The sequence below is a fragment of the Epinephelus moara genome, chromosome 19, assembly GCF_006386435.1.
Source record: "Epinephelus moara isolate mb chromosome 19, YSFRI_EMoa_1.0, whole genome shotgun sequence".
In the NCBI taxonomy this organism is placed as follows: domain Eukaryota; kingdom Metazoa; phylum Chordata; class Actinopteri; order Perciformes; family Serranidae; genus Epinephelus; species Epinephelus moara.
The window spans coordinates 12,680,316-12,708,110 of record NC_065524.1 but is presented as its reverse complement, the minus strand read 5'-3'; the positions used below and the strand labels follow the sequence as shown (position 1 = coordinate 12,708,110).

General features: G+C 41.6%; 2 protein-coding genes across 2 annotated transcripts in view; one reads left to right on the top strand and one right to left on the bottom strand.

The window, feature by feature from the left end:
- prdx3 (peroxiredoxin 3) overlaps positions 1-27,795 on the bottom strand; it is a 235,972-nt gene that overhangs the window by 36,260 nt on the left and 171,917 nt on the right. The window lies entirely within an intron of this gene.
- emx2 (empty spiracles homeobox 2) lies at positions 120-4,811 on the top strand. The gene is made up of 3 exons (XM_050071078.1): positions 120-863; positions 2,019-2,203; positions 3,593-4,811. The coding sequence occupies exons 1-3, from the start codon at positions 473-475 to the stop codon at positions 3,758-3,760; spliced, it is 744 nt and encodes a 247-aa protein (XP_049927035.1). The 5' UTR covers positions 120-472; the 3' UTR covers positions 3,761-4,811.

The window sequence follows — 27,795 nt, the reverse complement described above, 5'->3', positions numbered from 1 at the left end:
ATGTCCTGGAGATATGTGCGCGTGGGTATGTGCGCGCGCGTGTGGGGGGCTCCTCTCTGGACGAATCCGTTCCGTGTTGCGCGTTCGAGTCCGCCTCTCCGCGCCCCTGCTTCCCATTGACGCACTTTTTAAGCGTCTTCCCCTTCTCCACCTTAAGGCGAGCAGCAGCGGCAGCGACCAATCACCATGCCATTACAGCCTTCAGAGGAAGCTGTTTATGGGACTGCAGCGCTAATTAGGCTCATGAACTAACAAATCTGCCTGCACGAACCCGGCGAGGAAAACGATCACATCCATGGATTAGTCTGGGAGTAGCCGAGCACTTTTTATTTTGGCTTTCTCGACACTGCCGCCTTTTCCCAACTTATTTACTGCGCAGAAACTTTCCCCCTTTCTTGGGTGTGGAGTATTTTTTAAGCGAGAGCGCCTACGACAACTTTAACTTAAACTGGGGAATCTGGACTATCAGACCATGTTTCAACCTACACCCAAGAGGTGTTTTACTATAGAGTCTTTAGTGGCGAAGGATAATCCTGTACCGGCGTCCCGCACCGAGGAGCCCATCAGGCCAGCGGCTCTCAGCTATGCAAACTCCGGCCAGATGAACCCCTTCCTCAACGGTTTTCACTCCGGCGGCAGGGGCGTCTACTCTAACCCGGACTTGGTGTTTGCCGAGGCGGTCTCTCATCCGCAAAACTCAGCCGTCCCGGTGCATCCGGTGGCCCCGCCGCACGCTCTGGCCGCTCACCCGCTTTCGTCCTCACACAGTCCGCACCCTCTTTTTGCCAGCCAGCAAAGGGACCCCTCAACTTTCTACCCCTGGTTATTACACAGATATAGGTACTTGGGTCACAGATTTCAAGGTAAGTTATCGAAAATGCTTCGTTTGACTCTTTTACGCACGAAACGCACCGAGCGGCTGGAGAATGGTTACTGATTTCTCTCCTTCAGTGCAGACACCAGGATGGATAAGGAATTAAAAATATGTCAGGCTGTAGCAGAGCAGCTTTAAAGCCTAGCAGCTCCAGTTCTCAGGCCAAAGCAGACAATAATTTAGTGGATTAATTCGCTCAAGAAATGGCCCTGTAATTATTATTATTTTTTATTTACAGAAAAAAGAAACAAATCTCGAGTAAAAAAAAAAAGAAAATGTTGCCTTGGCTTGTATAGCTGTCTGCTGCCTGATGTGTCTATCCAGGACCAAAAAATATAGCAGTAGAAATGTTGACGTTTGTACACTGTTGGCATTGGATATATATGATCTATTTTCATGCGTAAAAACGATACTAATGTATCTCGCTGCTCTGCAGTTTTCACAATTCAACTAAAAAGATCCATTTTTGTTTTTAAAGGAAAAAATAAAACAATTCAGCTGGTTATTTGACTAGCCTGCTGCTAATTTTCTAAAGCAAATTTGGGTTAATTTAGATTTTATTACCCAAATTGCCTTGACCTGCGATGCTAAGAAAATACGTTTGTTATTTTTACTTTTGGGCACTCATTTTATGACATTTATGTGTATAGTTACTTGTATTTTTTCCTGACAAATAAAAACAAAATTAGCATTTTTTATAGGAATGTTTTCGAAATTAATTTCCAAAGTGTCTCTTGGCTGCTGTTTATTTAAATGTGTTATGCTGCTTCAGTTTACCTGTCATTTTGTTTACAAAGGCAGTTTTTCTTAGCTAATTTAATTAGGCCCAGGATTATACCTCTGCTTTGTGTTGTTCTGCTCTGTGCATTATGCCGTGCTCTCACACATGTCAGATGAAGAATTAATACAATAAGCAATATTTTAAATATATATTCGTGTTCGATAAATTATCTTAATTTATTGACTGATGTCCAGCTTCTCCTCGGACATTATTATCATGCCGTATTTCCAGTCTGCCCTCAGCAGACTACTGTTTCATATATGTAGCTGTGCGCTGGCCTGCTGTTTGGTATGGATAATTTAATATATTATAGAATTAAAAAATAAAACTCATGACGGATACTCGTTTTCTGCTCGTCTCCAGGTAATGAAACGAGTCCAGAGAGCTTCCTTTTGCACAACGCGCTGGCCAGAAAGCCCAAAAGAATCCGGACAGCTTTTTCACCTTCGCAACTCCTGCGGCTCGAACACGCTTTTGAGAAAAACCATTACGTGGTGGGAGCAGAAAGAAAACAGCTCGCCCACAGCCTTAGCCTCACAGAAACTCAGGTAAGACACAAAATTTTTCTCAACATTAAATTCCACAAGCTGTCGTTTTCTGTCACCTGCAGTGCGCGTATTTTATTTTGAAATGTGTACACTGCTTTGTGGTGTGTTGTGTCACCTCCTGGCTATTAAAACTTTGCATGTGCACTTTATAGTCCTTTTTATTGCTGTTATAAAAAGACATTTCTCATATTATGGCTGATGTAGTGAACTATATGTGTTATTTTTGTGTTTTCTTTAACGTGGCACCGTGCGTCATGGAGGTTTTTAAAATCAGGACGCTATAATATGAATGTATGTTAACGTTTGACAACAAATAAGAGACATACAGTCACCAAAATAATAATTTTAAATAATCAGCTACCAAATTGTTTCTACACACCAGGGTCCATAAATGCATGTTGTCAATCGAAGACAGAGGCTTTCTGTTGGATCAAATCCACCCTCATTGTATAGGCCTAACCTCATTTTAGGAGGGGTTGAATTACTTTGTTTTGGGGGGAGAATGTTGCCTTTCAAAATGGAGGGCAAATTAACCAGTTAACCATTTTATGGGATAGGCGATACAAAGAGCGAGGCGGGTTCAGTGAATTCCCCCTGCCATATTTAAGATGCCGTTTGAGCCCATCAGCCGCTGTCTTTTGTCCGCTGTGTCTCCTTTGGACGGCGGGGCCTTTGGAGGAACTGAAGGGAGAAATGAACCATCACCTACTTTAATTAGCCCACTGAAGGCTTATTAAATGCACCTCAGTTGCCATTTAAGAGCTAAAAGGACTGCAGAGTGACAAAGCAGGAACAGACAATTTATCGATTTAGATGTTGTTAATTCCCCACGGCATCGCTCAACAGAGCTGAGTCGATTTATGTGTGGAAATACAGGTTTTAAATATGAGACATGGATGTGACTCTTGTATTTCTTTAAAGGTTCACGTGCAGGCAGAAATGCTCATTGTGGGGGAAAAAATGTTGTGACCTACTTTAGATGAAGCGTCAAAAGTTTTTTTCCCAGACAACAGATGTTTGTGAGCCCAAATTTAGAAAGACTCTATTTCCATTGTTTATTTGAAAGGGCACATTGCGCACACTTTATGCGTTAAATTAACTTGATATATTAGACCAACAATTGTAATTTGGGGATTTAAATACACGGCTTCCCTGAGAATATAAGTGATCTGTGTTTATTCTGGCGGTTGTTTGCTCTGTGATCACCAACTGCAGGTCACAGTTTACCTTTTTTATTTCCACTGCACCGCTGCCTGCTTGCATTTAGCCCCCTGCTGCAAAAACAATGTGTCCCTTTTACGCGTGGTTTTACGCACTGGCCAATCGCGGTTTATCTCGTGACACTGATCCAGGTTTTTTCTTTCCTTTCTCTTTTTTTCCCCTCTGCAGGTAAAAGTGTGGTTTCAGAACCGGAGGACGAAGTTCAAGCGACAGAAGTTGGAGGAGGAGGGCTCGGAGTCTCAGCAGAAGAAGAAAGGATCGCATCACATAAACCGGTGGAGACTGGCGACAAAACAGGGGAGCCCAGAGGAAATTGATGTCACTTCGGACGATTAAAAAAAAGACTATATAAGCGTCTGAGTGATGGAGGACATGGATAAAGGATGCCGTGTAGAGACAGTGAGGGGGTAAAAAGCCAATGTCACATTTCAGATCTCCGGAGATCGGCAGCTGCGGGTGAGAGAAACCCGACTGGTGGCACTGCTGTCACCGTGTGGGTCTGTCAGGAAAATGTGACTGACAGTGTCTCAGTCCACCCACCTGAGCCCTTCCACGCACCAACCACCACCACTACAATCTCCCATCTACCACCACCTAATTATTTTTTATCCAATTCATATTGGACGTTTGCACTTCAGAAGGTTTTTTTTTTTTTTAAACAAAAAATCGTTTCCACTCAAGATACCAAAACACCAAACTGCTTTTGTAAAACTTGAATTGCATGGTATAGTTTTTCCTGGTAGTTGTTTTAATTTGACAAGTTTTTCTCCAACCAAGAAAAAAAATATCAATTTTGTTTTTAACTCTATTTTCAAACAGAGATGTCGTGCTTCTTCCTTTTTACAAAGTGTGCAGTCTTTAATTAATGATTCTCGTGTAAAAGTGATTGTGAAAACATATGAAGTAGCGGTGCTGCGTTATAGTGTTTTTTAAAGAAAACTCAACAAAAAAAATTGAATTTCGATTTAAGAAAAAAAAACCTTTCTAAAAAAGTGAATCAGGCCACAGATAAAGTACTTTAAAGGGAAGGTATCAGGACATTCCTTTAACCTAAAGCTTTACCAATGTGTCGCTGTGGCCCCACGCAGCCTTCTGTCAGGACTTGACCCTCCAGTGAAAGTTGCCACGAAGGACTAAATGCAAGAATTGAGAGTAAAAAAAAAACTTCAAGCACTGAGCGTATTCCATGTACAGAAATGCTAAAAGTTAATGTTTCTGTTAAACCCTCTTTTACAGAATGTAAATAATTTTTGTGTTTGTGTTAAGTTTGCTACAATTTTAACACAAAGTATACTTCCAAGAAGTATGTAATTGTCAATATTTTGTCAATAAAGTTTTATCAATATGTTGCGCGCAGTAAAAGCAACGATTGCTTGATTATAGAGCAGCTGGATGAAGGCCTGTCAGGGCGATGATCTTTATTCTTATGTTGTGCCTTTAAAGAGAATGATTTGGATTTACAGTGAGGTTTGCTGATGTGGCGTTACGACACTTTCATTTTTAAACACACACACACACACACACACTGGAAAAAAAATGCTGCAGCCTGTAATTTGTTGTCCTCAGCTCTGCATTTGTTTCTCAGTCTGATATAGACGGCATTAGTTTTATTTTTGAGGGGCTGCAGCGTCTGCTCCGCTCCAGCTACAAAGAGTCCCTACAAGCTTTTGTGAAAGTGCAAATCAGTTTGGGCAATTATCATGCGAGTAATATGAGGGGGAAAGGGGATGCATTGCCCAGTGGTCCACTTTAATCTCTTAATCCACGGATCCAAGGGGGCTTGGTTGGACATAATTTAGTACAATCTGACTACCCCTCACGACGCGATAAGGGAAGGTTGCAATGTGCCGCAAAATGGGATCTTTGTTTAAAATCTTGTCCTGTAGGCTCCATCATGCTGCAAGCTGCTGCTTTGGACTGAACGGGAACATTACAGGACTTCTTTAGGAGCCTGTAGGCTAAACTAAAAAAGATGCTATTTACAGCAGGAAATTACTCTGTTTACACGCAAACAAACCAACAGCAAAACAATGCAGTTTAAAAAAAGTCAGACAAATTTAAACTGGATTATGATTTTTTTTTTATTGTGAATACACAACAAGCCCAACTTGAGTGTTTTCTGATGCGAGGTGTTTGTTTAATTGTTTCATAAACTAAAATGGAGCTGTTTTTGTGGTTTGGGTTGGAGGGGGGGGGGGCATGGCATATAGGGAATTCTTAATCGGTCCATAGATTATAACAGCAATAAAAATCTTTAGAGAATACCATTAGCTTTGAAAAAAAAACCTAAAAGCTTTATTACAAACCCAGCTTTGAAATAGGGGGGATTAGAGGACTGAAAGGGTCCCACAATAGTTAGAAGAAAAGGTTTCATGCTAATGAGGTTAATGCCCTTTGTATCTCCGGACTCCACAACTTCATTACTCCTATCTCGGGCAACACCGAGCGGCTCAGAGCTTCACAATCCACTCGAGCTTTTCCCTACCCTGCCTCTAAAGAAGGATTTGATAGCAGTCCTGTTCAAACTAGATAATTATATCTTTTCAAGTTGGAATTAAGATAAAGAAAGTGCAGTGGAGGCGGTGAGCCTTGATCCGCCGCAAACAAATTTGGCGCACTCTCCCCCCCTCTGTGCGCCTGTATGGACACACAGGAGACAGGACAGGCTTCTCATTAGAGCCTGGCACAATTTGATTCATTTAAACGCGTTTGTTTTTAACCTGGAATTACCTCTTTTTTTTCAAATTCAGCGGCAGCTCTGCTTATGGAAATATTTTTTGCGGATAAATTTGACAGGTTGTGCTGCAAAATGTAAAACCCAATTTTACCAAACTAAGAGCGCGGTGTCCTGGCCGACTAAATTGCGAAATGACTGCTTGCCGTGAAGGCACCCATCCAAATATTTAAATAAGAAAAAATATTTAAAAAATAAAGGTTGCAGGCAATTTTTTTTAGAAATGCAAAAATAATAATAATTGCATTGCGCATGCAAGTTGTGCAAGAGCCAATATGTAGATGCATTTTCTTTAGCGTCTAAAATTTCAACGCGCCATTCTTTCCACATCTTATTAAAGGACGATCAAGCGCAATCTGACACTAAGGTCACATGAATGTAATCGGTGCGGGCACAATTCAAACAGTGTGTGTGTATTATGATGTGAAGTGGGGCCCTCACATATCAGATCCCTCTTCCAGACGCTCGTGCTGCGCGTTAAGGGCCAGCTGTGGGGACCTTTGGTGACCCGTTTATCTAAACTTAAGCTGCTCCGCTCCGTCCAGGGGCCACACTCTCCATAAATCATCACAGCTCCCGAACAGTTGGATTATTCCTTAAATATTCACGACCGAGGCAGTTTGGACATTTTGGACCTAAGCCCCGCTGCATGAAACATTTAGCCTGCAACGTGAAATGATTATCCGTCATTGAAAAGAGTAGTCGGTCCTATCAAGTGACCCCACTGACCCAAAACCTCTAATCTGCAATTAGTAGGTATAATTACGCCCGCTGACACCACTAATGTGGATAGTGGCTGAGGGAGGGAAAAGGCTGCAGTGCTGCTGAAAGTCAATAATTGATCGAGCTGAAATCTCTTAAATTGGGAGAAGTGGCTTCTGAAAAGGATTGGCTTTGGATCGTTTGTCAACATGTTGCCTGCGCGGGGAGCCTTTCTAGGTTTATTTCAAAGGGGCATCTCATCAGGGTGGACGGACTGCTCCTGAGGTGGCACCTGTAGGCCGGGCCTGTCACAAAAACGACGTCAGGCACAAACTTGATCTGTCCTGTTTCACAAATTGCCTCTGAAATTGATCCTTGAAACGAGAGAATGAAGCCCACACAATTCCCTTGGCCTTGACATAAGGTGCAGCGATAAATATACAAGACTAATGAGTAATTACCATACAATCACCCTTCAAATAGCTTACATAATAATAAATTAAACATCGGAGCCTCGGCTTCAGTTTCTTTCTTTATTATTAATAACGAGGGAGGGGCGTTTGCAGCCATGATGTGCTCTGATGATTATGTTTTCCAAACGCAGCAATTTCCAATTCGCCATCGGGAACAGTCAGCACTTATTGACTCGCACTGTAACTAGTACACTGACTTTCTACTGACATCAACACGACTGCGCAGACGCGAAAATAATCTCAGTTAAATGCTCTTTTTTTTATTGTTATGGATTTTAATTTATGTCTAATTTAGATGGTGAGGGAGATGAGGCGTTTAAATGTACGATTAAACACAGCGAGCATATCGGGCTGCTGCGTTCAATGACATGAATCGCCCACGTTAAAGTCTAAACTCATAAATTAATTGGGTTAGACAATTGATTCTACTTAATATTTTATGTAAAATAAATTAATATAAAATGATGGCATTAATGTGTAAAGTTACATTTAAATACAGTTATTTATTTTGCTGTCCCTGCCCTGATTAGCTTGCTAAGTGTACTCCCCTTTTTCTCTTTTTATCCTCCATCACAATTAATGAATTCAAAGCAGGGTTACAGCTTGTAGACACACACTAAGAGGCTGGCACCACCATGTGATTGTTAATAGATGAACGAAGCCAAGAGCCACATTACAAGCCTCTTTGACAGACCCATGCTGAGTTTCACTCAGTAGGGTTTGGTGCTCCATTGCCCATGTTCACCGAGGTCACCACGCAGACAACATATGACCAAGAGATGTCACAGACCTACAAGTGACAAATGGCCATTTCACGATGAAATATTCATCGAGAGCTACGATTCAGAAACACTAAACTTTTTCCACCTGCACAGACGCCTCTTTCTCCCTCTGTCAGGCTTCTTCTTGGCCTCGGTCCCATAATGCCATGCGCGGTCCGCAAACACCTCCAGCATCTGCCTGAACTCGGCCTGCTCCATGCAGTAACAAGGCACAGCTCAGTTTGGGAAGACTCAGAAAGTTTAAGGCCTTTATTAGCTGTTTTTTCCTTTTATTATTTCCACCGGCTGCAATACTAAACATTTATTTTCAGTGCATTAATATTCTTATGACCTGCTGCTTGCCCAGAGATTCCTAGGGTTTATTTTCTTTAATGATAGGGGGGAATTTGGGCTGTAATGTGATGCAGTTTCATTTGCATATAAGTGTTTCCCACATATGCACCAGCTCTGAAGAGAGCAATTGTCGACCCCCTGTCCTCTGAAGTTCCAAACTCCAAACATTTTATAGGTTGTATCTGCAACCAGCATTCCCCTCAGCACTCTAATGTGTAACATATGGTGGACTGTACACCTGATAAAATACCTCAGGGGCCCTGCAGTTTGGAAAATCCTCAATTCGCTCCCTAAATAAAACAAACAATGGCCTCACTAAATATATCACATGTGCCTGCTGAGCTATTTTGTGTCTCTTGACCTGTGAGTCCCCTCCCACATCATCAGCACTGATACACGTCTATCTGCTCGCTGGCCAGTGCCATGGCTCAACCAGCAGGTACTTTTGAAAATAATACCACAGATTTCAGAGGCTCCTGTTTTTACCTGCTGCAGGCTAAAAGGGTTGTAGGAGTATGGCTTGTTGAGGCTACATCGCTCTTGTGTCTGGCTCTGTTAAACCCACATGAAGGCTACTAATTCTTCGATCCATGTTTTGCATTGTTCCATGTCAGGATATGACCACATCCAATGAAATTAGCCCACTTATAAAACTGGAGTCCACTTCTCTTCTGCAGTTTCATCTCTGTGAAAGTGCTGTAAATGTGGCTACAATTAGAGCTGAAATGCAATATAGCTGCTGGAGTGTGGGTTATTGAACAGACAGGTGAAATTGTGGGCACCTGTTCTTCTGTCCCTGCTTTGCACCCGTCTGAGCTTCGCTGTGTCTCCCCCTCTTGGTAGCTGGGAGGGAGAAAAATCTACCCCCCAAAAAACATGAAATATCAAGTTTCTGTTGGCCGAGTCTGACGGCAGTTGAGTGCTTAGTGTCTGGAAAGTGAGGCAGCATAAAATACTACTGGTGGACTTCTTGGGCAGGAGTGGATACTGGATGGTGCATCGCTTTCCCTTATTATTTTTCAGCATGAGAGTCAACTGAGCCTGTGACACATATTTAAAGAGTAATTTTAGAGGTTTGGATTTTTCATTAAGTGCTTCATAATAGATTGGTGTTGACTAAGTGAAACATAAAACTAAAATAAACCCACATCAGTAAATAGGATTTATTTTATAGCCTTAAATATTCTTAATATTTTGTTGTCTGAGTGCTTGCGGTAAGTTATGCACGATTTTGCAGAAAAAAATGTATTACACTTTACTATGACATGAGCTTGCACAGCTTGTGTGTCCTATATTAACTCCAGACACATTTAAACAAGCTGTAAACTCTTGCAATGGACATTTATATGTGTGTTTATATATTCATATATATATATATATATATGTATATGTATACATACATATATATATATATATNAGTATGGACCAGTGACCTATGCCACAACATTTATAGCCCTAAGCTGGTTTGCAATGGTCTTTATGATTCATTTTTTAATAAACGCAAAGCAACAAAATGGATGTTACATTGTACACATAAACATTTTACCAAAAACAATACATTCTAATGAAACCCCTTTGTAATTACAAACACTTTGATTAGTAACCATAATTTCTTGATTGATTACATATTTTTTCTCAGTAACTTTAACTACAATTACAATTATTTTGTTAATTAATAAGTAATGACATGTAACTAGTTCCTGTAACTAGTTACATCTAATTAGTTACTCCCCAAATTTGGCTGGTCCTTTCAAATAAACAAAACTCAACGACAAAATAGATCAAATGCAGTGTAACACACAAACACTAAAATAACACAAACAGCAATACGATAAAATTAACATAAAAAATATTGTGTGAAGTTACAAAACATTTGCCTGAAACATACCGGAAAGTGGTGCTTCTTGCCATTTTAACTTTACAAACTGTGGATAACATAAAATAATTTATTAATAGACATTATAATTCATTATGTCAAGACAGAAAAAAAAAATCAAAGACTGAGACACTGCAGAAATAGTAGTTTAGTGCATACATATGTGAGCCATTAAAAAGTAACTTGCACAAACTTAAAATACTGACAAGTGCTATGAATTATTTCATATTTTTTAATTTGGATAAGAACGTTAACGCTGCATAAACTTGAGAATGACAACCAACATTAAGGAGCACTTTATTCCCTCTGAAGCCTAATTTACAACAGACAGCATTCATAACACACAAGCAGGGGTTTCATGACATGATAACTGATGAAGTTTCAACTTCTCCACAGCTTCATGCAGCGTCTTCATGAATGCTGACCCAACTCTTGCGCCAACTCTCATTAGCTTTTTCATATAAAACTCAAGTTATTTGTGGCATCGATGCAAAGCCGTGCCAATTCTCTGGTCAGTGCTGTCATAATACCCTCCTCCCTGCACGCAGCATATGCTTGAAGTTGGTTTTAACATGACTAATATTCACAAACAATATTTTCTGTGGGGGTTGCGTGGGCGTCTCTTGTATGTGTACAAATGCATTTGTGGGTAGGCAGTGGGTATGCCTGCATTCTCTGCTCCTTCTAGCGTAAAAATGCTGTTCGACAAAATAGTCTGTGGGTTTGTTTCAAGGAATTGGATGTCCTGGCTTGTGGCGAAAAGCATTTGGATTGTATGTTCAGCACAAACACCTAACTAAAGAAGTGGTTTTGTCTCATAAGCTGGAGGACTGAAGGCTGCGACTCCAGCAGAGATGAAGCACAAGTTGGACACAAAGTATGGAAGTAATATACAGATCTCGAGTATGGAAAAAGTAAGAGAAGGTTCATGTTTACGTCTTTCCTTTGGCGGCAGATGTTCTTGAATTTCCTGTCATAAAAAAAGTGCAGCCATGTGTTCAAAACATGTTACAGTATGCTGATGTGTCTGACATCTAAAAGCAGCAATGTAGAAAGAAAAGAAAAGGTGTTTAGTTACTTGTTCTGAGCATAAACACAAGGTTTCAGTATGGCTGCTTAGAGAGATGGAGCATTGCTTGACAGGCGGTGTAAATGATTGGTAGTAGTAATTCAGGTTGTGACATCTATTATGGGCCAGTGAACTCCTTAACACCTCCACAGAGAAACTAACCCAAATTATACTTGCTAATCATTCACTCTCATTCACTCATAATGTTCTTCCTTCACACTGCAGAGCTTAGCCATTGAAGGAGAGGGATGCTAACATTGTCTAACGATCTCAAGTGGAGTTTCCGAGAGCCGCCTTCTAATTAATAACAAGCATAACTTCTTGCGGAGGGTTTATGTAAGCTTAAGGTGAAATAATTACTCCTACAGCAGCAGCAGCAGCACTCCTCGTACACCGAGGGACTTTGAAGTTCGACCAGCAATGGTTGGGAACTCTCCAACATCGACGGTTGTGCAGCACTCCATTATGCATTAGCAGCAACTGAGATGTGCTCTGTGCCTCACCTGACTCTAACTGGTGGTAATGCTCACTGGCTAAAGTGCTGTCTACCATATAATTGGATGCAGTGTGAACATATGAACTCTAAATGCATGTAACCCACAGAAATGACTGGCAGGTGACTTTGATGATGTGTGATGATCTGTACTGGTGTGCATCACAGATTAATGATCCCGGACTATAAAACAGCAGTAAGAAGAAACAGGTGCAACGCTGAGTGTAGAATATATAAACGAGGTAATGGTAATATATGTCTTTTCAAGACCAATTACTGCAAGAGCCAAAGCCACTGCACATGGTCTTGTTGTAGCTTTTGTCCTCCCCTCCCCCCACGGGCAGTCCTATGTGTTTATAAGCGAGGTGTAATGGTAGCAGGGTGTGTAAGTGCTGCAGGTTATTTTGTATTTGGAGGTGAGGACATGGCAAATCAGACCACTTCACACATGAAAGGCAGTAGTAGGTCCATTTAATTCTCTGTGCCTCTCTTACCCTGGATCTCGCTGTCCTTTTAGGGGGACTCCAGAGGCTAGTTAAAAGGTGTCTGATTCTCACCATGAATCTAATTAGATCTCTGACTGAGGTCTTAACATCTCCTTTGAAAAAAAAGAAGAAGAAGAAAAAAAAGAAATGCATGGAGGAATAAGGTGCTAAAGCCCCTACCCCTCGCCTCCACTGCACCTTGGCCCGAACCGTCCCCTGCTCCCTCCTTTTCTGGAGAAAAACAAAGTCCTGCAGGCTAATGAAGTTTGTAATTAAGGAGATTCTGTCAGGCTGAATGAGTAATTAGGACGCGGTCTCTCAGGGGTGTTAATGGTGGTCAGGCAGAGCACAGGCTGCATGTATGTCCAAAGAGAGCACCCTTTCATACTTCACCAGGAAACGAAAGGGAGAGAGGAGGACTCGTTTTTTTTTCTCAGCTCTGTTTTCTTTCAGAGAGAGGGTACATCTTGTTGTTGCTGCACTTGCTATATTACAACATTTATGTTAAATATTTGCAATGGCATTTAAGATCAGAAAAAAATGCTAGCACAGAGACAACTGTAGGGGACGTCTCTCTTGCTTATTGCTTCCAGATGATCATGTTTACATATGTCTATGGGAAACATTACTGCATTTGTTAGCCCACTAATTTGCTATAGATTTCTGATGTGTTGTGAAATCAGATATAATTTGAAGGAAATGGCTGCGGGACAGGACCACGCTCTGTTCTCGGTGAAGACATCTCCGTTCTAATTATCACATTTACTTCAGATTGGTTGACTGTGCTGCTGATAAAGAAAGTTCACCTGGCCTCAATTAACTATATTTATCTCAGATTATCCCTCCATGAGATTTCTGCTCTGGCAAAAAGATTAGCGTTATTAAGAGTCGCATATGCAGGATGAATACATTTTCAGACAAAGTGACATCTCTTAAGGATGAGAAATTAAATCAATGAAATGGGAATCAAAAGGAAGTGGCTGCATGTTCTTGGGATTCTCCGGCAGTGTACTTTTTTTTTTTTTTTAACATTCTGCTGTAATATCACAGTTTACATCCACTGATATGCTCTTTTCATTATGGACAACAAATTGAAAATTAAATTTGATAATTGTTTTACTCTTATGTAAAGTTATCTAGAATCAAATTTGTTCATGGTAGAGTAGTGTTGAGACGAACTTGAAGTTGCTATTTAAATTTGCAGTGATGCAGTATGTATGAAAATATACAGCTGGTGTGTTTAGACACTATTACATTGCATGTTATCACCAGTAAGGACACTGAATAACCACACACACAACAGACAGGAGCAGAAGAGTGTGTTTACAAACTAATGTCTTTGACAGATACAGTAGAAAGAACCTCTTCAGAGGTGGATCTCTGTGATCTCAGGTTTACCTCTACATTCTCTAAAATCATTTACACTGTTTAGACTGGGAAGTGTCCTGCTGCAAGGCACAACACCTGGGCTTTGAACCCATGACCTCACATCTGAGCGCTCTCACTGAAGCCCCTGCTGCCTCCCGGTCAGCTGGAGGATCAGTGTGGACAGACAGGCCCAAAACTCTTCATTTCCTGTTTAGCCTGCAACCAACCCTTCCCAAAATACTAAAAAAAAAAACCTACCTGTGTTTCAGGTAATATAATCAACATAACCAAGGCATGACCTTTATGAGGACAAGTTATGTTTTCACTGCAAATTCACGAGGCAGTTTTGTAAGACAAGGGCCAGGAGGAAAATAGAGAACAAGGGGGGATTTTAGTAATGTTCACTTTATATCTTTTGATGTGGTCATTCCACATATTGTTCTATATATTTAATCATAAGTGGGGAGATTTTAAAGCAATATTGTTCTTCACATTATTTCCCTTTTATTGCCGTTTCATGTTTTCTTAGGATTGCTCCTGCAGACAAAAACGGACAAGACAGATCTGAGTTGCAGACTCATTACAGGTTAAGTAGAACAGGTGTTTGTCAGCTTCAGGCAGACCTACGTGGATGAGGCCTTTTCATGTTGGCTACTTCCTCACAAATTAGTCTTCAGCTAAATTGCTCTGAGTGGAGGCTTTGCCCAGCCCATCCCTCATCGTCCAACCTGACCTCTCTCCCCTCCGCGCTGCGGGCAGGGCTGGAGATAAAAAAATAAAATAAAAAAAAAGCTGAAAAACGGCTCTAGGAATCCTAAATATTAGTGGTTGTAAATCAGCCCCCAGTGGCCTATGAATAGCAATTATCTTTTTCACACTAATAAATCCCCCCAGTCAAAGATAAGATGGTTTCCCTTCCTAACCTGCAGTAAAAACAGCTAAGTATTGAGCAAGCAAAAATGGGAGGGGTGCAGCAAATAAATGAGGGCTCTTTAGCCGTGGATTACACTCAGTCATAAGAGGAAATATGTAGTCTTTTGTGCTGGTGGTGCACAGTATATCATGTATGAACTGCGGGGGGGAAACGGCGCATGATCACAGGACTTTGGGAATTCAGATGATATCAAGAAGCAGGCTAGAACTCTTATCAGCCTTATCAATACCTGCTAAACATGATTCACTTCAGTGCACAGTGACTTTCAGCTGGTAGAAGTGCTGAGATTTCCTGAAAATGTCACCAGAGGGGGGGAGTGGAGGCAATGTGTTGAATGATAGTAAGGTTATATTGATCTGATAGGAACATTCCTTGATTTTGATCTATAACATGACAACATGGACAAGGTTTAGCTATTGTAGAGCGCCACTCTTAACCGATTAAACTGACCATCCTTCATCCAGAACCACAAACTAACTTCCCGTCTTCTCTTCTCGGTGTTACCACTGAGAATAAGTTCACTGTACCTCTGCACTCCACTGGGATTTACCAGGCTTCATGGTCATCATCTATATAGGAGGACAAACACGGCAATCAGCAGCAGTGCGGCTTTTATTTTCTCTCTATAAGGTGACTGAACCCTTATTCCATGTAAAGACTTAAGTTAACCTCATTAAGCTCGCTCACACACTAGATACATAATTATCCCTGAGAGGATAGCCAGTGCTAATACAAATTAGAAAGATAATTAAGCTACTGAGACTGGCCATTGCATCTCCCAGAGCATTGGACCCATAGAACCATTATGATGAATTAGAGCCTTTGTTTACAGTCACAACAACAGCCTTTTACCAGTGGCCATGTTTGTCAAAAGTCCCATATAACCTGGGTTCAAGTTTACAGCGCTGCCTTTAGTCACCTGTGATTCTTGAGTTTGGGAACATACCTCGCACAGGTGTTTTAGTTATAACTGCACAGGAGACATAAAATCATGTAAATTCTTTCCAGTGTCAGGCAGGACAGCCTCACAACACCCTACCTCGCTGAAAACAAAGAAACTTGAGTCCATCTGAGAGAAGTGCCTTTGGGCGCTCATAAAAAATCAATCTAAATGACAATCCACCTCTGTAGGGTAATGCATCTGGTCTTCTCTGTAACAAGGCAGTTTAGTGCCCTGAAAAGTCTTACAGCTACTTCAAAGATGCCTTAAATGCCTCCTCAAGCTAGAGGAAACATTTCTCTCTTTGCCTCTGCGAAGTCAAACAGGAACAATAAATCTGGCTGATTTCTACATTCCTCTTTAGATCATATGATACCTGAACAGCAGAGTTAAAACTCAAACTGCTCCAGTCTGCGTACAACAAACATACATGTGCGCTGCTCAGTCTGGTCTCTGCAGCGTCACGATTAGATCAGGGCTGGACGTTTTTGTTGAAAATATGTCAAGAGAAAAAGATAAGTACACACAGCTGGATGCATTTTAGAGTGCAATTCCCCTTTGTCATAGGAAGAGCACACGCTGTGTAAGGCCTAAATGAAAATGCTGTTGCGTTTGAGTGCACCATAGCAATTGGAGGGAAATTGATGCACAGACTTCAGCAATGCTTTAAAAAATGCAGCAATACAGCTTGTAATGTTGAAAAAGTTTTTGGCCGTGTACGGAGGAGAGTTTTATTTTTTCTTCGCCTCCATGGCGAGGGGAGTACGGAGGAGAGGAGCACGCTGTTGGTTGTGTGCCAGCTCTGCCTCCTGTGGTTTCACGCATAACAACCTTGCATGTGCACAGCTCTGAGTAAAGCATTGATTTAAGAGGGTACTTCTTCTTTCCACAGCTTTAGCAAAACAAGCCCCTATGTTTGGATAGACCCGGTAAGCAGCTCACTGACCTGAGCAATGGGTCAGATTAAGTTAGACCCCCACTCCCTCACCCCATCCTCCACCTCCCTCCCTCCCTCCCTCCCTCCCTCCCTCCCTCCCATCTTCCCTGCCGGCTCAATGCAGGATGAGGAAAGGGAAAGTGCTCTTCAGGGCAGGCAGGCCTGCCAGCCAGGTCAGGGGAGTTGCTCAGGAAAACAGGAAACTGACAAGAGAGACAAATGATAGGTCTCACCCAAGCATTTTGCCACAAAGGTTGATCATCCATAATTGCTGCAAGAGTAATACTTAAAGAAGAACTTTAAATGATACACGTCTTGGGAGATTTCATTTTATAATGGAGCAGTTTTCCTAGAGTAATTACCACAGCTCTGTATATTCTCAATTACTAATTTTCCACTGTCTACCACCGAGTTAGGTAACCACTTTGTTCAGAGCGATCCCAGCCCAGGTGAATCTGTTACAGCAAGTCTGGGTTGAACTCGGGGAAATTAACCTATAAAGGAGCTCATACAGTTTGTCATAAACATAACAAACCATTTGTTTTAATCCGCAATTACAGGAAACATTAACTCTGAGTGTGGTTTTTCTGCAAAATCACAAAACAAACATTGCGACATGGCAACGGTCTAACTGATATTATCTATTGACTCTGCTGTGAGACTGTTCACAATAAGTTAGTTACATATTTTCTCTGGACATGCTGGAGGGATGATGGTGTGTTTCTGTGTGTCTTTATGTGTGTGCGTGTGTGTGTGTGTGTGTGTGTGTGTGTGTGAGGGTAGGTGGGTTCAGAGTAGAGAAGCTGCTTTTGGCCGAAGGCAAAGATAAGCGAAGGGGAGTGGAGGTGGTGGTGGTGGTGGTGGTGGTGGTGGGGGACACAATGGATTGAGCCAGGCAATCAGTGAGCGATCTGGGGCGGTGTTTAGTGGTGCTGTAAGATCTGCTAAACTAGCCCTAATTTCCCCTGTTGTAGGAGATGTGTGAGTTGAGGTGGAAAGGGGCAGGAGGAGGGGAGGCCTTTGGTCTGTCAGAGTGGAGTTAATCTGAACCTGGGGCAGCACGTTCACTTTTGATGGAGGCCAGAGATAGGACGTCGAGGCGGAGGAGGAGGAGGGCTGGGAGGATGAAAGATCACCCACACCTGCGAGGGGCTGCCGAAAGTTACAACTCACTCAAAGAGGCCTTTCTACTGCTGCTCCATTTGTCAAGAATGATGGGGGCAATAGCAGTGAGAGCTTCACTCCATTTCTGTTTTCACTGGTGACTCATCATACGCACTCACAGCCACAGGATAAAGATTACACTGATTTGTCTTTTCACCAGTAATTCTTTTCCAAATGCAAACAAATTGCATATTTGCATGTGGAGAATGAAAATCACAGTAGGGACATACGTCTGTGTGTAGACCAGCTGTAATTGAGTCCTACACACTCCAGCCCTTATCTCCTTAATTACACTATCACAACAAAATAAATGTAACACACCAGACAAAAAAATTAGGCAAATATATTTTTCCTCCACCACTTCATATTTGATTCACCGTGGCACCTTTTTGGTTTTGAGAGGTGTCTGTGTACAAAATCCCCCATAATCCTCTTGGAGAGAAATATGAAGCACCACCCCTTGAGGTTTGCGCTCTTTGGCCCTTTGTTCGTGCACTGTAAGATTCATCTGTGCCATCATGAGCTTTCGTTGAACTTACAAAGCCAGAATGATTAAAGCTCCTTGCTTTCTTGCACCATAAAACACTAAGATCCAGAGCAGTCAGCACTGTCTCCACAAACCCCAATACCATAAACAATAATCATAAACAGTAATTTATGAGGATTTAACACAGAATTACAAACATGTTGTCTAAATCAATAACTTTGCCAAACTCAGAAACAATCATTTTTTAGTACACGTGCAAGATATTTTGGTAGTGTGTTGCCATGGCATTAAGACATTAAAGTCAGTAACTAGCCAGTTTGTAAATGCATTATGGGTCTGTCACACTGTATGTGGTGAGTGGTTGCAAATGCAGGTTCCCAATAAAGATGGGAGGACAGCATTAATCCCCCGCCTCTGTCTGTTTCATCTGGCCTTTTTGCTCTTTGCCAGGGTAATGCTCTCGCCTCAGCTGGCAGCTCAGACTGCGCCGGGAGCACAGCACATCTGGATCCGAGGCTGAGGGAGGGATATGTGAATGTGTGTGTTATGTATATAGACGGAGAGCTTGTGTGTGTTGGGCAGGTGGGCAGCACTACATGTATGGGCATATCCTCTAAACTATGAAGAAAATGCCCTCTGTGTCCCAACATGACGGGGTGAATTCCCAGGCAGAGGTAGCTGCTCATAAACAAAAACATATGGAGGAGCAAAGAATCATAAAGATTTTGTTTCCGCCGGCCAGGAGTCCCACTGAGACTTAAATATCAACCTAAGTCAAAGAATGAGCGTATTCTGCAAGACAGCAAATCTGTAAATTATTATCCAGACAAGGGGAATAAGTATCTCTCTTCCTGAAAACAAGGCGAGCTCCCAGTTGGGAATGAAATTGATTGTGTTCTACATGTGTGTGTTTTAAATGAGTCACGTTAATCGCGCACGCATGCTAACATATTGAGATGTTTTACAAGTGAAACATGCTTGCTTTGACATTCCTGCTAGACACATTAGCTTTCAGGATCTGTGACGCTGCAAAGTGCTCCCTCTCCTCAAGACCGCCAAACTCATACGGGGAATATTTTTGTGGAGTGTGGTTTGGATTTTCATGCTTTTGAATTTCACTTGCAAATCAATCTCCATATGTCCGTCTGTGCTTTGTAACTGCGAGGACTACAATTCTGAGGGTGATGCGTATGTGTGTGTATATGTGGTATGCAGTACCAGAAATTCAAGTCCTTTCTCTCAGTTATTCTAATGAGACTCTGTTCAAATATAGACAGGAGAATTGCTCGTGCCATATATAAACAAAACGAAATCATTGTGTTTGACAAGTGAACTAAAGGAGGCCTGTATATGCACATTGCTGGTGTTCGCTGCGGCTTGAGGCTCTTGTTGAATAGATGCAAGAGAAAATGTAGGACATAAATCCTGGCAAGGCGAACAGGTCAGGGACTATCCACTTTATAACAGCACAGTGTTGTGAAAAGCAAGTGAACCAGCAGATCACAGATCACATTTCACGCTCTGGTCCAATTAAGGTTGCTTTCAAGAACATCCAGAGCATCTGAACATGACCAGAGGTTAGAGATGGAGCTGTCTCAAACCTTAACACTACGGCCACATCCACACTAATACTTTTTTGCTCTAAAACAGCGTTTCAAATCAAAAATGTTATCTGTACACACAAGTGTTGTGGTACCATTTCAGAATAATCTCCATCCATATTAACACAAGTGAAAGCACACGTCACATGACCATCCAAGTACGCTGGACATGTGCGTGCCAGTGTAAACAGGAAGCAGATTGTCTACTCTGCAGTTTGTTGCTTCATTACAGAAAAAAGTACGGAGAAGGCGATAAGTAAGACCAGGGATTTCTTTGCTTGGACCGACAATAAGGTGGAACTGTCACTGAAAGTAACATGAGCATAAGGTGGCCAAGTCGATGGAAAAAATATTGGGAGTCGCTACAAAGCAAATACAGAGAAATATTAGAGTGGTACCAGTGTTGTGCTGAAGACTGTTTCCCTGTTGATATGTGTTTCCTACTCCTTAAAGCTGGACCAAACCCTTAGCCCTAACTCTAACCACCGAAGGGGGTGCTATGTGTTAACGAGAGGGAAACACTATTGGATATAACAGCAACAATAGGAAAGGATTACCCAAAGAAGAAGGATGAAATCACAATGTAGACCTAGCTATAATGTTTTTACTTGACAAGCTGTGACTGATAAGACCATATTCAGAAGCAAAAGTGGGTGTCTGCATCATCATTTCCAGAAACCCCGGGCCCAGAGTTTTCAAACTACAACTGGGTCTGCAGCGTTTTTTAAAGGTTTCTGTTTTAGGGGTTCCAAAACACTGGACTAGTGTGGACGGTAGGAGTAGAAGTAGCAACATTATGTGCTTTAAAACAAAAACATATGATTGTGGATGTAGTCTAAGTATGAACGCTCATTGCCTTGCATCTGCAGTTTATGTCGCCAACAGCAGTCATACACAAGAGTCCTGCAGTGAAAAATAATAGGCACATCTTTACACCCTCCAGTCCTTCACACCTGCAAGTCAAATCTTTAGTTTTAAACTGGATGGAGTGGTGGTCTTAGCAAGAAACAACATTCAAAAGACCGTGTTCCACCTGTAGGAGCCAGCTCATCATTTCTTCTGTCAATGTTTTTGAGACAGGCACCATTTCATAGTGATTGTGAACAGCTAACTGGTGATGTCGGGTGTGAGAAAGTGTTGCTGGGATATTTCGCCACATGGAGGGCAGACCAATTGTGTGTACAGCACCGTCTCTGCAGGGATTAGTGGTGCCATTAAGTGGCGATGAGTTGCGGTGGGGGGCCACATCCCCTGCTCCCTCATTAAATCGCCGGCAGCTGCCCTTTATCACAGCTCTGCCTCACCACCATACTGTACCATCAGCACCCCCTCAGCACCCACGGTGCCAGTCTAGGACCCTTGACCTTCATGAAATCTCTTTTGGTAGCCTTCAGAAAGTTTAATTGCAGGCTATTGTGAGGATCACACTGATTTTTTTCTCATGGTTTGCATGCATTTACACTGTTTGGTGTATTTCTGAACATAAAAATGTACGGCATGTTGTGATCACAGAGCAGAAGATGTGGGTGAGGGACGACAGAGTTGGAAAGGGATTATTGAAACAGAAAAATGCAGATGGTGCTAAAGCAGTTGAATATCAGCAAAATGGTTTAATTGTTGTACAGTTTATAAATACTGTACAATGTCTGCAATTCTGTTATTCTTTATTTTTTCTGTTACACAAAATTTTAGTCTGGGATGTTACCTTAGAGGTGGATGGCAACTAACTGCCCAGCAGGTGATGTGTGAACATGGATACTAGGATTGATTTGTTCTGTTCATGCAACGACATGACAATGATCATCACAGCAAAAAACGCTGAGCATTTCCAAGAAGAGCCTTCTTCTCTTATAGACACGGCGCTCTCATAGCTCTTTAATCCATTACAAAAAAATTAATCCAACGACTTCTGTTTTAAGTGTGGATGAATTAACAAAGAGTGTGTGCTCCTGTGTGTGTGTACCACACAAGAGTACATGCAAAGATATCAAAAGGGATCCATAAATATTCCTGGGATCTAAACAGCTTTTGAACAGAGGGGAGAGAGGTGTGTTCAGACACCACCCAGAATGCTGTGCCTAAGGCTGTGGCCGCGGGGCAGAGATGGGCTGCTCTGTAGACAGAGGGGGAAACTAGTAGGTGGGATAGGCAGTAATGACAAGCTCTACATGTCTACTCGAAACGCCCACTTTTGTGAAGTTTGTCATTTCCTGAAGGCATAATTCATTTCTAGAAGCATCAGGCCTCCATTTAAAGTTTGAGATAAAACTGATTTTAGAATTATTTTGGACATGGAGGAACATGATGCCTACTACATGATTTGCACCTGAAGGATCTTTCTTTACAAAAGCAGCTCAACATTTCCACTGTAATCCTTAATAAGTACCGTAATAAAGAGACAAGCAGTGAGTCCGAGGCAGTTTAGTTTCAGTAGTCTTGGTGTTACAGTGCACTCAGCCCTGCCCCTGTCTCGGCCCCTGAGGCGCAGAAGCCGAGGTGAGGTCTCAGAAATACAATCATACACACATGGATTTGGGGAAATTAGAGTTTCACGTAAATGTAAGCATTTACAGGTGGTAAATATCCTGTTGGATTTCACGAATGTAAAAGCTTAAGCATTACACCCACAGGCTACGGGGCAGAGGAGGCGAGCACACACACGAACATACACACACACACACACACTTATGTTGGAAGTGATTTAGTTTTCAATATTAAGCAATTCAGTTGTGTATTTTTCACACCTTTAGTTGGATAATCTGCTACATCTTGACACAAACACAATTTCACTGATAGGTATGAAAATACAAATTGTAATATGCAATCTATGGCAATCACCAACTCAACTGGTGGATAAATAACAAAAATCTCTAACCTATGTCAATTTCTGATATCTACACCATGGAATATGAGTCTAATTTCAAGGTAATTAAGATGATCTCTTTCCTATTTATTTTTTCAATTTACGTGCCTTTTCAGTAATATCTTTTTCCATACATCACCCCTGGAAATAGTTAAATCAAATTTGTATCCCTTGAATTGGGTATATCACAAACCTGATTGCATCTGCAAATCCACCTATTTTCTGGGGTTTGACTTTAGTCATGCTTTGTGTAATTACATGGCCGCGGACGGAGACGGCACTTGAGACAACAGAATCGCATCGACATTGACTGAAGTAATCGCTCGTTCACAGTGTTAAAGTTTCTACTGCTGCCTGAATTCTGCGACTTTTTCATTGTAGTGGAACAGAGATTGTAAAGATGATTGCTGCCACTCAGCCCCCTTCAATTTGTCATTGAGTGCATTGCCATTACCTGGAGAGCCGTTGTAGTTAAAAGAGAATAACAGCCATAATGGAGATCTCTATCCAAGGTTACATATCTGATCGAGGGGCTTTAAAGATCAAACAGTCAGTCAAACATTTGGCATTCCTCACGGAGTTTCTTTTGATGCTGTGGACCGCCTCTCTTCAAAGGTGTTGTCTTCATACCACCATGAAGATGTAAACATTATTACTGTTAATCCATTTGGTCATATTCTGTTTGCTTTAAGGGTTAAGGCCAAATTCATTTTAAGAGCCAGAAGAAAGGCTCAGATCAGGGACCATTCATAACATTGTTTAAAAAGTGAAAATGTATAAAATGTGTAGGAATCAAAAGGTGTAGCTGCATAGCTAAAGGCCATTCGCTTCACTGGAGCTTTTATAGGGAACACTTTCAGACCATAAAATAATGTTTTTTTATTTGCTTACGAGCAATAGTTCAGTGTTCCATTAAAAAGCTATCCTTTCCAATCTGAGAAATTCCTGCACAAGTTTGTTAGATTTTTGCCATTCTATGCATACAAATGGCATGTTATTATCGCAACAGCCTCTCACAAACTTATGTTACCCGCTTTTTAAATAATTATTTGTTGGACTTTATTTTGCACAAATGTAAATAAATGAAAAACAATTGCAATGGTTAACATTTTTGACAGAAATGGGTCTTATATTTGACTTGGCTTGCATCACCTTGATTCTGTTCAGATGGAAGCAGCTATTATCTGGCAAATGATGTCTGAAAATGTAGAGAATATTAATGATGACTGTAACGCATGCCCAATCACTTCCCCGGAAAAATTATAGAGGATTATTTCTGAAAGGCAGAAAAACATGCCGCTTATTAAATAATTTCTCTTCCCCCCCTTCTTCATGCTTTTCATGGGTGGTCAACAGTAATCAGTTTACCGTCTGGCTCTTTCAGGGTGTTAAGACATCCACTTTTCATTTGCACAAACAGTATGATAGTTTCAAGCACCCATTTAAATTAATCCCCCTTAAAGTTTTGTGCAGTCCCTCTAGAAAAAAACAAACCACCCACTTTTAATCTGAAACCTATGGTGTGTTTTTTTTGTGAAAAAGGATTTGCCCATAATTCTCATTGCCTGCATCCCTTCCCCCCACTACTTGCAGAAAACACATCTGCACCCTTTTTGCGCACACGCATGCAGACACACACACGCTGACGCACACAAATACACACTGTATAATTTATAAAGCCTAAGCTCTTTCAATACTCCAAAATGCCAGATAAACTTTTCTCATTTGCTCCTAATTTGGTCACGCAAGATAATGCCAACATCTGAAGGCTTTTTAAACTGCTTTTTAAAATGCATTCCTGAAAGGAGCTGGCACTGGCACCTCTGCACCTTGTCAGCTCCAATAATTATTTCCAATCCGGAGCTAGCCCTTAATGTGCTGATTAATCCAGCCCTCTCCTTGCTGTGAGATGCATTCAGCTCCATTAATTTTTCAAAAAGGCCTCACTCTCTTTTGCTGGGAGCCCTGCAGATGTCAGGGCTGTGGCAGAGAAAGCCATTAGAAGTTAACACCTCCCACTCCCTAGAGACTGGCATGGACTTTCCCCTCCCTCATTCTAATGCCAAGCAGCCGCATTAAGGACGTCAGCTGCCAGGCCTGGCATTCCCTGAACTTGGACATCACCATCTAAGCACCATCCCCCCAAAAAGAAAACAGCCCTAATAAGAGTGGTTTCAAGAAACTAACATAATGAGAAACAAGGCTATGGCGTGCTCAGTTTCTCACAAGCAGTGTCAACATCTTCGCTTTCGATTCTTGGGAATATTTAGGATTCGTGGAGATCTCATGTCGTGTGTCACAGTTCTTATCCAAACTCTCAGCTCAGAGATTCCCAGCCAGGTTTCAGATCAGCTTCTGTGAAAACGTCCTTTAGAACAACTCGCTCACCAGTGTGTTCGAATTCAAAGCGATTTGAAATCTGTGCTCCAACCTCCTCTCACTCCAGAGCTTTGTGCGGCTTCCCCCTTATGCAGACTGGTTACAAGCTGTCTCAATTGAGGAAATCCCCCCCTTCAACCAGCTTTTATCTGCCGATAGGTAGGTGAATGGTGGAAATTAGGATTCCTGGAGAGACTTGGGATAGAGAGAATAGAAACAAAGACTTCCCCATGTCGGGAACCGATGTCTCTTTTTCCACTGCTTTTCCCTTTCATCCCAAGGGCTCCTGTCAGACAGAGGGAAGGAGAACGAGAGCACATATAATACCTTTTAAGAGGCTGCCAGTTCTCTCCCATGCGATAAGCTCTGCTCAAATCACAATGGAGTTTCAGGACCCTGCAGTCACCCCACTGTAGGCCTGAGAACACACTCCAGCATACACATCAACACCAATATGCAAGCTGCATTGAAATATAGCACTGTAGCTAATTAGACATACAATGTTGGATCCAACTTACACTAAAAACTTGGTTTTCTAGTGATCATTTCTTCCAAATCATCTGTAGGGTTTGACTTTTGAGTCATGAAAAGCAAAGAAACATTTTAAACATTCAGCATTCGGCGGACAATCATCCGTCCACAATGCTTCAGTTGCCAATATGGAAGTGTATAACGCCACTCAGCAGTGAAGATACTATGTATACAGTATTTTGTATACAATCCCCACCGCAAAGTATTCAAAAATCTGTATAAACAGAGGCAGTGTCAAAATCCCAGCCCTTTTGAATGTTAATGAAACGGAGGTGTTAGGATGTCAGAAATCTGTCCAATAATGATAACAGTACAACTCCTGTTTACACTGAGCACGCTTCAGCTCCCAAAACCCAAAGTGCAGCCTCATTTACGTGCTAATGTGGGGAGGCAGATAAAGGACGGAGGAGCGATCACATGCCCTGTCAGAGAGTCACCCTTTGAACCATCCCTCATGCCGGTGAAGAGGGGGGAAATTAAAGAGCCTCAGCAGGTTTACCACCTTTCAAACACAACTCACACTCCACTCAAGTCCTCACATTTGTGACAGAGAGAAAAATAACTGTGTGTTACCGCCGTAATACACAAACACATACACACACAAGCTTTCAGGGCAGGAGTTCAGTCGTGTTTGTATACGGGAGATTTTCTTTGACAATTAATCCAAATGATTGTTTGGATGGAACAGAATTAGGGTGAGGTTGATGTAATGTACATGACAGCACCAAACACAGCTATACTTTGCATGAGGCATTAAGTATACACCACTATATTAAATGCTTTTTGGTGTCATATGGGCAAAGTGCTCCCAGATTGTTGGACAGTTTGACTCGCTAGCAAGCTAATTTAACTTTTTGCTTAAATAAAAGTGACTGAAACGACCACGTGTGCAAGAACAATTGTAAAACACAGATAATGTCATGTTCAGTAGCAGACCTGCATCTGGTTGCATTTGCTTAAACCTGCCCTTTTAGTGTGTTTAGTCCTTGTTGCATTGTTCACAAGCGGCCACATAAATCAATAAATGCAGATTTAAAGTTATTGTAGAGATAATATGGAGTAAGCTTCAGATCAGTTTTATTATTATACTTCCCTGTAACAAAGCAAGTGGTGTGAAATTGTGCGTACTGTATTAAAAAAAACTGGATTCTGTTAAAGGTTTCCAAAACTGTCAACCACAGAGAACAATTTGAAAAGGAAGAAACAACACGCACACTCCCAAGACCGTCTCAGTTGTGGTGCTGGAGGTGATGTAGCCTCTAAAATTAAAAATTTACTGCTGCACACAAGTAATTGTAGACTATTCTAGTGTCAATGTTTCATCTTCTGACCTTTATGATGACATTTGTCTTGTCTTGAGGGCATATGAGGTGAGAGATGAAACATTAACAATGTTTTACCAAAATGTTTTGACTACAACAGGAAAGAACTGTGAATTAAACACTTTGTGACGCTGTCTGGACTGTTCCAGTCGAGTAAACCCCACCCATCTGGTGCTCTCAGATGCACACTTCGTGACCCTGCTCTGTTTAAGGTTAAAATGAGGTAACAGAGGACTGATGGAGCATGTGCGTGATCCCAGCTGCACTGCCTTTTGGAGGAGTGGCTCTCTATCGTAGCAGGAAGCGAATTCACAAAATCTTCATATAGGTGCGTTGAAGTCTTAAACAAATAGGCCTGGATGTTCTCCATCACCCCACAGCCCTGCCGCCTCAGTCATCCTGCTAATGAGAGCAGCCAGCTAGCCCACATTAGTGGTGCTGCAGTAACTGTTCCCACATGCTGCTGAAATCTCAAATAATGCACCTGTAATTTTTCCTCCGTTTGTTAATATTTTACACACAGATTTAAGGTCGACGTTACTGAGTCTAAAAGACCGGCTTAGGCCTGCGGTCACAGTTTGATTCTGTTCAGTTTTCATTCACACCTGCTTACAGTTTTACAGTCATTGACTGGTCTAACTTATAGGTGGTTGTGTAATGTGTTCACATAACTCATAATAACACCCACATAAAAGCACACAGTCTAACTCAGAGGTCACTTCACGGTGTGTTAATTTTCCATCTGTCTGATTTTGTTCATGTTAAAAGAAAACTTAAAATATATGACTGATTGAACATGTCTGTTACAGTCAAGGCATTTTATTTTCATCCAGCTATGCACGTTGGCTTTGATGGGTGAAATACGAAACAATGTGGTTTCGGTAACACGGTTACTTTC

Excerpts from the sequence above, each read along its gene's own strand:
- emx2 (XM_050071078.1), top strand. The coding sequence starts at position 473 with ATGTTTCAACCTACACCCAAGAGGTGTTTTACTATAGAGTCTTTAGTG. Across the intron at positions 864-2,018 it reads CTTGGGTCACAGATTTCAAG|GTAATGAAACGAGTCCAGAG; the intron begins GTAAGTTATCGA and ends GCTCGTCTCCAG. Across the intron at positions 2,204-3,592 it reads TTAGCCTCACAGAAACTCAG|GTAAAAGTGTGGTTTCAGAA; the intron begins GTAAGACACAAA and ends TCCCCTCTGCAG.